At 41.8% G+C, this 12,010-nt stretch overlaps 1 protein-coding gene across 9 annotated transcripts in view; it reads left to right on the top strand.

Annotated features, from left to right (window-relative positions):
* Positions 1-12,010, top strand: part of ctnnd2b (catenin (cadherin-associated protein), delta 2b) — a 173,722-nt gene that overhangs the window by 59,499 nt on the left and 102,213 nt on the right. For 7 of the 9 annotated variants that reach the window (XM_076744176.1, XM_076744175.1, XM_076744168.1 and 4 more), the window contains exon 3: positions 7,310-7,422. In XM_076744176.1, the coding sequence (XP_076600291.1) occupies positions 7,310-7,422 (113 nt within the window). Of the gene's footprint in view, positions 1-2,839; positions 2,949-3,200; positions 3,339-7,309; positions 7,423-12,010 lie in introns of those variants that run through there. The other 2 variants (XM_076744173.1, XM_076744174.1) reach the window with 2 other exon arrangements.

Genomic DNA, 12,010 nt, shown 5'->3' with positions numbered 1-12,010 from the left:
TATTATTATTATTGCCCTAATATTGATAATTTGTGCAGACTGCTGAATACTAGTAACAATCTTCCAAAATACAGGATATCAGCTTTCCACAATCCAAGTGGCAGTCCCTGATCATCCTTCATAGCACACACACACAGACACACCAACGCCTTCTCATTCCCAGGTCGTCTGGTACTGACATTGTCACACCCCTCTGCTTCTCATACAGACACACAAGCCTTTCTAACATGTATTGAAAGTTCAGAAACTGTCACAGTGTGGTTAGGTTTAGGAAAAGATCGTATTTGGGTTAAAATAAATCTGTTTATGTCAGTGACGTAAGTTAAGTACAACATGTACATGATGTTAGGTAAGTTAAGCGTTTACGCAAGTAAACTTGCATATAGAGGTCGAAGAAAATCAGCAACTTCTGGTTTCAAATGGGATATGAACCCATTTCCATGGAAATGTTTCTCCATGGAAAAGATGTTTTCACTCTCCCCCTGACTGACTTTGGCAAGAGTCCAACATCATCATGTGGTTCATTGATCTGATTGGGTGAAGTTAGCCCATGATAGATGGTTCATCCAATCACCAATCAGTTTCTAAAGACGACTTCCCAGATGGTTCTGTGTAAGAACCATGGGGCGTGTCAGGTTACTGTCACTTTGCCCTGAGCATCTAATTTCAGCGCAAATGGATTCCCATTGGAGTTCGTCAAAAGCCCGGTGCATCTCATACAGATGCTGAAGGGTACCTTGTACATCTGTTTGAGACGCTAAGGGGTGTGACAAAGTGCCGGTATTTGACGCTCTGGGAATGAGAACCGTCTGGACACACACACTCAGCAACATGCATGCTCAGAGCTGCTGTGAATTTCAATCCTGTGCACACTGACACGTTGAGTTGATCAAGCTGATCTGTCTCGTTTTCGCCACTCAGTTGATGGCCCACTTATCTCTGTGATTAAACCTGTGTTCAGTCAGTCTGCAGCCAAACAGCCGTGTAAACTGAGCCAATCCAAATTTGAATAAGGAAATGACTGGAGGCTGGAGCTTTGCATGTGCAGCATGTATTTGCTAGGATGTCATGATTGGTTTCGCCGTGCCATACAGGGAGGGAGAAGCAGACAAGTCAGATAAAGGAGAGCAGAAAACAAAGAAAAGGAGATTTCAGCCAGTGTAAGACAGAGAGGTTTTTCACCGGGCTTCTTTGTGCTTTAGAAAGTGACTGTGGCCTATTGTGAAGCAATGGGTTCAAATTTGGAGTCAGATTGCATCTGGGTAAGAGATGGTGCTGCCTGCTTGTTCTTTGTGTGAGGTTTCACTAATGTTCACTTGTTTGATGGCCCACTTGCTTCTGTGTAGGCTTTATTTTAAAGATTCAAAATATTTAAACATAGATGTGAACCACTGTAGCTAGTGAGCTAACAGGTAACATGTTACACCAAGCTAACTGGCTTGCTAAGACAATTTGTGAGGTTCATCCTTCATAGTTTAGACTAGAAACTATCTCTCCTTTGTGGAGCAGTTTATACATGGGCAGAGTTGTGGATGGACCAACACAACCAATATGGTGGTTTCCTCAATTTTGGACTGACTCTCCATTCCACAGTTTGGCTCAAATTGTACAAGTACAATTAGTCATTTGGCAGACGCTTTTATCCAAACTGACGTACATACGAATTCACACACCAATGGTAAAGCATCAGGGGCAGATTTTTTGGGGAGTTCAGTATCTTGCCGAAGGATACTTCCTCATGTGGACTGCCAAGGCCAGGGATTGAACCGGCAACCTCCTGATTTACAGATCAACAGCCACCCCAAATTTTATGCCAAAGTTGTGTGTCAAAGTTCCCAAAACCTGAACTCCACACACGAGATTTGCATCAACTTACAGCCTCCACAAGTGAATCCACTAATCGTGACTGTTCCCTTGAGGTGATCTCATTTCACTCTCCACGTTGGCTGTTATGAACACTGGTCTGACTCGACCCTTACAGCACAGTGTAACATATTGTACATTGGGACTGTTAGGATTTGTTTCTTAACAGTAACAAAATTCCACTTGGCTGTCACATTCTCAGCCTGTGCAAGTAACATAGTAGCAACCAAAGAAGTGTGGGCTGTGTGTTGATTAGGTGTGTGTATTTGTGTGTGTGCTTGAACTTACTCCAAGTAACGTGCTTTTTTGTCCCCATACACTCCTTAGATCCAATAGAATTTCACTGAGGCAGAACACAGTGAGTGTGTAGCTGTGTGAAGGTATGAGTCTACTGTGTGTGTGTGTGTGTGTGTGTGTGTGCGTGCACGTGCCTCCCTCCATCTTGCCTCCCTTCCATCTTCTGTCTCTCCTGCCTCCCCTCCCCATCTCCTCAAAATCCCCCATTGCTTTTCAGTGATGGTGCCTGGGGGGGGTGGAGGGTGGAGGGTGGAGGGTGCAGATGGTTTGGTCAGAGAGAGAGAGAGACAGAGAGAGAGAGAGGTAGAGTGAGAGAGGCAGTGAGTGACTGGAGAGCGGCGGGCTTTTTTGGCAGGGTCAGCCGGTGGGAGGGCCCATTGTGATGCAACGTTGCATAAATAATGCCACGGGGCTTCTAAATGCTCCGTTACCATGGGAACCTTTGTGCTTCAGTGAGCACTGTGTGTGTGTGTGTGTGTGTGTGTGTGTGTGTGTGTGTGTGTGTGTGTGTGTGTGTTTCATGGCCCCTGAGGAGGGAGAGAGAAAGAGACATAGACATAGTGACAGAGAGAGAGAGAGGCTGAGTTGCAGTCAGCTCAAGTGACACTTGTAGTCTCTCTCTCTGTCTTTCTTTCTGTCTCTCTATCGCTTGCTGTGTTTGACCCAGGACAGATGAGTGTTTGTAGGAGGGAGAGCGAGCGCTGCTGTTGCTTTTTGACCAGAGTGGAGCAAAGGAAAGCGAGCTACTGTGATTTTATGTGTCTCTGTGAAGTATGGTCCATGTGAAGGTACGTGTGCTCACTGCTTCAATTCCCCTCTTTTTCCCCCTCTTTTTCTTTTTTTTTTTTTTTTTGCCGCTTTTTGACACCAGCACCTTTCAGAAAGCATTCCATCATGGTGCCTCTTCCTCTGCAGTAACAGGTGTCTGCCTGTCAGCCCTGAATTGGAGGGAGCAGAGATCGGAGGGGCATCAGGGGAAAAGGAGGGAGCGCTGGCTTTTGTTTGGATGTTTTCAAGAAGCCTTACAGCCCAATTCTCACGGCTCGCCATCCAGCTAGTTAGTCATCTTGCTGAGCCTCTATCTCAGCTGTAAGTTAGGAACTCCAAACAAGCAAACAAACAGAAAAAAACAAGCATTTCATCTTTTTCTTCATCTGCTCGGGAGATATTACCTCAAAGTAGGTTGTTTTTTTTTTTTCCTGTGCTTTCATTCCTTTACATCAGCTGATGAGGTTGTGTGGATTGATCTGACTGCAAGAAGTCCGACCACACTGGGGAAAACATGCATGCAGTGGTGTTTGAGATGTAAATAGAAGCACAGCCTCTTAACTCTGTGTGATGGAATTTCTTGCCGCTCTCGAGTAGCTTTGTAGCAAGTGGCTGGTTTGTGTTTGCATCAAAGGATTACGGCTTTTATCTTCAAATTAGCCTTTAAGTGATGAGATGGTAGACACTAAAATCATCCATGTGTTTCTTGCAGATTATTGGCTCTGCGCTCAAATGTTAACAAACGCTGCGATGATTGATTGAAGGACACTAAATGCTAAAAAGGCAATAGCATTTCTATTTCCTGGCTTTTTTTGTGTCCATTTCAAAAATGATTTATCGTTGGTTCAGTAGATACAGCCAGCTCAGCTCAGCTGATGGAGCCAGGTGACTTTTCATGACCATTTCTGTTGAGCAGCTATATTTCCATCGCAATGCAGAGTAAACACATCTATGTATCATCATGTTGAAGTCGTGTAAACAGGGAAGAGTCTGCATGTCGCTCTTCCTTTATTCACACTTGAGAGACTTCACAGCAGTGTGTGTGTGTGTGTGTGTGTGTATGTGTGTGAGCAGAAGTTACATGTAGTGTTTTACAGCAGAACATATATCATGCCGTCTGGCAGTTGCACAAAGCACTTAACTGTCTTATTAAGTCAATGGGAAATTTTCTGTAACCATGTGTGCATAACCTGCAGAATCCACGCAAATGCACTTATGTTGTTTGTGAACGCTTCTGTGCACGTGTGCAGGTATGCCTGTGCATGTGCACGTGTGGCCGACATGGTTCTATGCACGTGTGTGTGTGTGTGCCCCTGTATCTGTGTCCAGTTCCCATTAATAACAAGAAGATGGTGCATAATTACAGGGAAATTAGCGATTTGATTTGTTAATTATTTATATTAATGACTCGTTCTAATCAAATTGTATCATTATGTTGGAAAGCCTGGAGTTGCCTCAGGCATCATCATCGTTCGAGCTCCCACGGACCAGCGCTCTGCTCTTCATCGGTATTCTTAAGCTTTAAACACACATTGTGTCATCACCATAAATAAGATGAATGTGGTGTCTTGCTGGGAAATGTATTTTTCTATGATATTTTGAGGCCATTTCAGATGTTAAAACAATTATAGAGTTCAGTTGTTTCTATGTGTTGATGCAAACAGAGAAGTCTGACTTTTTATTCATGTTTAATAGCATGTGATCGCTTTCTGAACTTATAGAGCTTCATTTGGCTGGAAAGTTCACTAGAGTGTAATATGCAACAGGTCGTTTGTCAGGCACATTTACTGTTTGAGCATGACGTGGTTCAATGTGTTGTGAAGTGTCATATTTCCCTTATAAAAATGACACGTGGCTAAGTAAGTGCTAAATACAATGCATGCACAGTATGTGTGCTTGTGTCACTTCCAAGATACTTCCACACAGAATAACTGTTGTGTGCAATTTCACTGAAAACTGTAAACTGTACTTCATTATACAGTTTATGAAGGTCTGTTCACCTGCAGATCAAACATTAAAAGTGTTCTAGCCTTTAGATGAGCTCAGACCTCTTTCAGAGTGACTCCTCTGTATTCACATACTGCCAGTGGAGCATTGATTGAATATATCTCCCTTTGTGACATAATTTATTAAAATTCCATCACTTTCACTATCTGGAAACTGCCCAGAACACTGCCAAAAGCCAATTTAAGATTTACATTTTAGGACTCAGCTCTCCACCGTATAGGCACTGTATGCTCTTCACATGATTTGAAACAATCCACAGTACAGTTGGATTAGTTTGTTTTCTTGTTGCACAAATTGGTAAAATCAGTTATGTTTAATCAGCTGTAATGATCACAGCAGCAGACACAAATACTATAATCAGCTGTTGGTTTGTTTGCGTATCAGTTAATTAGTAGTTATTCATCACACTTTGATTAGCATAAATTAAGCATAAACACAATGGGCCTCATGGAAGAACTGCTCATAGGAACACATCTGTTGCTATGAGGACACACAAGTGATTCCAGGGAACTTGTCGCATTCACAAATTTTCTTTTATCTACACACAAAATCCAATTGTTTAATGTACAGATAGTCTGCCTTTCTACACTTACTTCTTCTCAGAATTTTAATGCCTTTATATAGATGTTAGATGTTAAGAAAACTGTCGTACTTCAAAAACTGCTTCAGGGTTTTCAAGGTGAACACTCATTTTACCACTGCTACTAGTGCTCAATGTATTATTTTTTTGTCTACTGATTCCACTGAACTCTGCAGCATAAAAGCCTTATTTTTACTCTTGGTTAGCACTGGCCTGCAAATAGAGAGAACAGGCAGCCTGGCAGCATATAGCAGCTTGAAGGTGTTCGCTGTGCTAATGACCAAATCTCTTGAATGCACACCTTCTCATGAACAGGTGGCATTCATTTAAGTTGCAACGAGGAATTAAAAGCAAGTTTGTTTAAATTAATCTGTTTGGTGAATCAGACTTGGAACAATTCTAGGCGTGAACCTCACAGAAAAAAGTACTCAATATTCAGGGTAAGAAAATGAAAACGTTCTCACATGAGACCGTTTCCCTCCACCTGCTTCACTGTCCATTATCCCTACAGTCTGTGCATAAATACACCTGAGATTAAAAAAGAAAGGATGATGTTTTGCAAAAAGTGTTTACTCTTGGCTAAGTTGAAAAGGTAAATGATAAAAGACTTGACACAGATTAAGCATGAAGCATGTGGCTTAAGCGTCCACTCTGACTGTAACCATCCTCAAACATACACATGAAATAAAGATAAAAAAACATATTTCTTACCATTTCCACTTTGTTTTCTTTTAAGTACATCTACTCCTAATTTCGCACCCTAATTTCTGCAGTGGTTTAATTGGACCCAACTGGAGAAATAGCGCCACCAACTGTTTGTCTGCAAATATTTGCATAACATTAAAGGATGGAAATTGCACAGTAATTCACATTTTCTTTTTCAAATGAGGCCCAAGAAGGGAGAACTTTTAGAAATGTGCTCCTCCTCTTCCAGGAATTTAGGCGCCTTTATCAGTAACACCAATACGTGTTGATTTACACTAACCTCCAGCATCCAAGGTTTTATTTATGAGTTTGAACAGGAATAATTTCAATAACTAAACTTTGCCTCGTCCACAGATGACTAAATTACTTCTATTCAACAATTCTCAAAGAGCTTCTTAAATCTTAAATGGAACTACATTATGTATTTAAACATTCATTGCATACTGTATGTGTGGCATCAGATTTAGGCCATGCTTTTTCAAATTAAGAGGGTAGTGACATCCAGTAGTGGGGTGATAGTATTTCTTTGGTGGGTGCTACACTGCAGCTGCAGCTTCAGATGGAGTGATGGGACTGACAGCCTCTTCCATTCCTCCCAGCACCACCCTGCAACTAGCAGCATGCAAATCCATACAGTTAGAATGATTTATAGATGATTTTTCAGGCAAGCATTAGACTAAACCTTTCATGTGAACCTGACACGCTCTGTCACAAAATAACCAAATTCTTCTCCCAAACCACTCCAACACTTCATCTGTTTCGGGAGTCTCCTAGCAGCAGAGTAACAAATGTCACGTTTGTGATGGCTTTAGTTTGGTGTCACAGTTTTGCGACATATCAGACTCTTCTCAGCGAATATCTGGCAGTGTGAAACTGGCAGACACAGTGATGTCTGGCTTGTTTTCCCACCACAGACAGCAGAGTCCATTTCACAACAATTAAAAATGTGACAGAGACAACGGAGCCAAAATAATGTTCAGGATGACTGTAAAAGTGGCAGTAAATAAATAGACAGAATGTTTTGACACATTTTCTCTCTCTCTCTCTCTCTCTCTCTCTCTCTCTCTCTCTCTTTCTCTCTCTCTCCAGGAGTTGCAGTTTGAACGTCTGACCAGGGAGTTGGAAGCCGAACGACAGATTGTTGCCAGTCAGCTGGAGAGATGCAAGCTTGGCTCTGAGACTGGAAGCATGACTAGCATCAGGTGTGTGTGTGTGTGTGTGTGTGTGTGTGTGTGTGTGTGTGTGTGTGTGTGTGCGTGTGTGTGTGTAATTCTCTCACACCCGTCAGATCCTCTTCTGTACACTCTACCTGTGTGTGTCAGCTGTGCTCTTGCAGGTGACTGGCTTTACAGCTGGTCAAATTAGAGGTATGCTCCTTGATCTGTGTCCAGATTTCATCTGTAAGGTTCAAACCACGGTTCAGAAACGTTGTTGATTAGCTTTGAAAGTCAGCAAGAGAGAGAGTGGCTTCCCTGCATTCTTTCGGTGCACCAGATCGCGTTCCTTCTCCTGTACCCATGCACCTGCTGCAGTAGTTTCGGTAGAGCTGCAGCATGCATTTATATTGTTGCTTGGTGCTTTGTTATCAGTTTAAGTTGCATTTCAAAAACTGTAATGCTGCCAAGGAGTGCACATTCAAAGAAGCTATGTGTAGCATTTGTCTTTCATAAGTAACTGCAGTAATTAGTTACAGTTTAAGTTAAGTTTAATTGTTGGAAAAACTAGCCGTCACTGCGTGTAAATAACTCTTAGTTCTCAATCAGAACTACCGAGCTGGTTAGTATAACGTACCGTCCAATTTAAAGCAGCATGAATAGATATTTTTGACTACTTGTGTACAACCTGTAAACGTGGCGTTGACACATTATATTAGCAAACAATTACCTAATTACCTATCCAGCAGACAGTGAGCAACATTGGCAGTATTATTTGTTTCTGACCACCTACGACCTCCAAATATTCTCACTCTTTTTGCTCTGTTTTGGTCACAACCAACTCCTGAGGAAATTATCCATTTTGCAGTGTTTTACAATACGAGAGAACTTACTATCAACTTTTCATACAACTTTATTTCAGTAGCTGTGTTCACTGTACCTGACCTCATCATAAGAACAAATGTTAGCTGTTATCAGCTCTCACTTTTATCATCCCTCGTCCTGCTTGTCAAAATAAACATGCAGGAAAACAAGAGGCATCTGAAGAGGGCATGAAGCGATTGAGGTTGTAATCACAAAGCTCAAGGATGGTAACGTCTTACGCACCTCATTGTATGTCCACGGCATGCTGTGAGAAAGGATACAGATCTGTCAAAAACTCAGCGGCAGATTAAAGTCTATTGACGGGCTCTAGTTGCCGTCCTGAAGCTCTTAGCTGCACATGAACTACACGTACTGTAGCATCTTTAAGCACAGAGGCGCATGAGGAATGAATGGAGATCAGTTTGTGGCAGAAGGATTAGAACTTCAAAGAAATCTGATGTCAGATTGACACTTCTGATTCTAACAGAGTAAATCTGGATTTGATGTGATCATGTGACTGACTTATGATTGAGTCATTTCTCATATAAAAAATGGATGCTTCAGTATGGGTTGTTATGTAACCTGCATTATAGTGTTACAGCCAAAAATGTGATACTTGGAGCTAAAGTGTCATGATTAAAAATCCACATGTTTCTGCATGTTGCATTTGCCAGAAACAGAAATGACCATCTGTCATGCTAACATACAAACCTAATCTCTTGAAATCTCACTCATTTTCTCATTGTGTGTGACATGTCCCAGAATACCTTTTTTGCAGCAGCAGCAGCAGCATTAGAGAGCAAAATGACTTCCTTTTGCTGCAAAATTGTGCCAACTCTGTCTGTATAGCATTCCAGTTTGATCAAAGCAGCTGCTTTTGGTAGTTTAAATGAATTTTGGCTCAGGTCTAATGGCACAAATCAAATCCTCAGCATTGCAAACATGACATGCTTTTTATTATCCATTAAAAACAGCAATTACTCCTCGCAAAGAACCAAACAATGTGCACCTGTCACAGGCGTCCATTCGTCTGTTCAGGGTCTTCGTTTTTGTGTTGAGAGGAGTAAGTGGTACACAATGTGAAGAGACTGTCATATTATCTGCTGCTGATTGAGTTTGGCCCCGAGCCTCATCTGCGCTCCGAGCTCGAAGAACACATTCTACACATTCCATACCAGTCCCAATGTGAAAACAGCACTCCTGACACAATAGTGTTAATGCACTTAGCCTGCCTCTCAGGACAAAGTAACACGATTAAAGCCCCTGTCTCCATTTCTCTGCCTCACTCTCTCTCACACACACACACACACACACACATAAATAAACGCACACGATCCATCATCTTTCCTCCTCTTTGATTCCGTTAAGCGAGCGGGGATTCCATCCGTCTCGGACTAATTACTCATCTGCCGGCATTGTAATTCTCATTTCAATTTGAGGGGTGGACCAACAAAGAGTGGAGAGATGGTCTAAAACCGATTCATTCACGAGAATAATTAACTGGTGCATGCATTTGGCTCCTTGTCACAGGGCTGCATTTAAAACAGTCGCAACATGGGAGATGGAAGAGGTGTGGAGTCCAAAAAAAACACATCTTCCACTTCATCACCCAGCTGCATGCAGACGGCATAAAGGCTGCCATCTTTTTAACTCAACTGGATGGGTTTATTATTTAGTGAGGAGCAGAGCGTCCTCTGGATTACACTGTCTTCCATTGCTTTTTATTGGCCATCCACTTTGTTTGACTCGGAGGTAATTACCAAATGGACAAATGGTTTGGCAAAACACACAAGTCCGCTAAGGCAATATGCTGGAGGTTTGTAGTGCCTAAAGCATGTAGGATTTATTGTTCAATTACATCTGAAACATTAGTATTGTTGCTGTTCTGAGTAGTTTTATTCATCACTGCTTGTCCCGGTGAACAGAAGGGGCAACATTTAATCGGCAGTTACAATACATGTACAGGAATTCATCTTGGCTGCATTTGTGGCGAGGCACATTGACACTGTGCACAGCAATGAAACCAGCAGCTTGAATATATTTTCATCCATTTAAACTACTTTAAATTCAAGTTGTTGCTGTGTTTTGAGTTTACTGCTCTTGTCATTCTGATGTACGTTACTTTGTTGGTTTATTTGTGTAGCTAGTTAGCATAAGTACACATTTTGGATGGTGCAGTATTTAGTCTTACTTTATAGCAAGGTATGTTAGATATAAAAGGTACATTTTTTTGTTACTTGTCTGGCTCACCATGTTCTTAATCCAGACTCCAGTTTCAGACCAGGACAGTGCAGTGATCAGGTCATTTCTCACCACTTGCCAGAGCTAATTTAATTGGTGTTGTGCAGGTTAAAATTACTGATGCCATTTCTCGTGTTAGCTAGGAAGCGCTGTCAAGTGTCTAGCGAAAAAAAACAAAAACAAAAACAGCCAATAAAAGTTATCCATACAAATATAGTTGTATTTGAAAGTATATAACTACACTTTCCAGCAAGTTACGTTGGTTCAAAATGCTGAAAATGTCCAAATACTGTCAGTTATCAGGACGTTGTGGGTTGTGTTCCCAGTGGATGTGCATGAATCCTCTGCTGTCTGTAAATGAGACAGCTGGAGAGTCCAGTTACTCTTGCTTCCTGGAGAACAGTATATGAACAAAGCATGAAAGTTCGTACCTCACCTTGGAAACAGTGGAAGCAACACAAGGTCCACTTATTAGATTAGTTTCCTGAGTTGAGTTGAGTTTATTTTTAGCCTATATTACACTAGTTGTTTCTTCTCCACTCCACCAATAATTATGGAAAAGGTCAGGACTGAGTCAATCACCTCTTCAATCTATCATTATGAGGATAATACTATCTTAAGACAGGTCAGGTTTGCATCTGTAATAATATCTAATGTGCCAAATGTGAAACTGCTCTGGCCAGGAAGCATGTGTTGGTGTTCTTTTGACATCCAGGCTTATTGGCTCTCCCACAGGAGCAGCTCTACTTTCTACTCACAGACAAACCACAGGTTCATAGACTGAGGCACAGGACATATAATATAACCAGTGTTGTAATGACCAGGGACAATACAATGGCTGTGTGGGGCTGTCAGACACACCTTGATCCCTGTGCTAGATAGAAAGTAGGAGGGAGTGCTTTTCATGGGTTTGTCCTGTATTAACTTCAGAAATGAATCTACTGAAAATACAGATTTTTTTGTGAAGGCAATCCCCAAAACCAATTAATGTGAGTTATGCACCAAATCTTCCTGTGGTTTTTAGTCAGAGGTTCTTTCATTGACTCTCTTTGTCTTTGATAGTTGGATATGACTACTCTATCTAAAGGCAAGCAATGAAGTTACCGAAATGATGGAAATCTGTCCCCAGACAGACAGGTGAAAGCACGCAAAAGTTGAATTATGAATCAGTGTTAAGTGCAGCGGGTGCTGGCAGCTCAGGAATCCTGTTGTGTTGTGGAAGATAAAGACTTTCAGAGGTGCTAATGAGCTCTTCAGCTCTGCCTTTGTTTCCAGTTTTAATCAGTCACCACAGGTCAGAGTGTCTGCCACGACATATGCTGCTGCTTTATCACTTCAAAAAGCACAAATCCACTGTGTGACTGTGTGTGTGACTGTGTGTGTGTGTGCACGCGCGTGTGTGTGTGTGTGCATGTGTGTGTGTTGCTCTATCAGTCAAACTGAGACAATGTTTTTGTGTCTGGAAAGAAGAGCGTGACATATGTTGCTTCATCGGTTAAAGGACCCTTCTGCCTTAAATGTCACGGTTGCA

This window comes from Chaetodon auriga, chromosome 12, assembly GCF_051107435.1.
Source record: "Chaetodon auriga isolate fChaAug3 chromosome 12, fChaAug3.hap1, whole genome shotgun sequence".
Lineage (NCBI taxonomy): Eukaryota > Metazoa > Chordata > Actinopteri > Chaetodontiformes > Chaetodontidae > Chaetodon > Chaetodon auriga.
The sequence above is the reverse complement of the archived record's forward strand: the minus strand, read 5'-3'. Positions and strand labels throughout refer to the sequence as shown.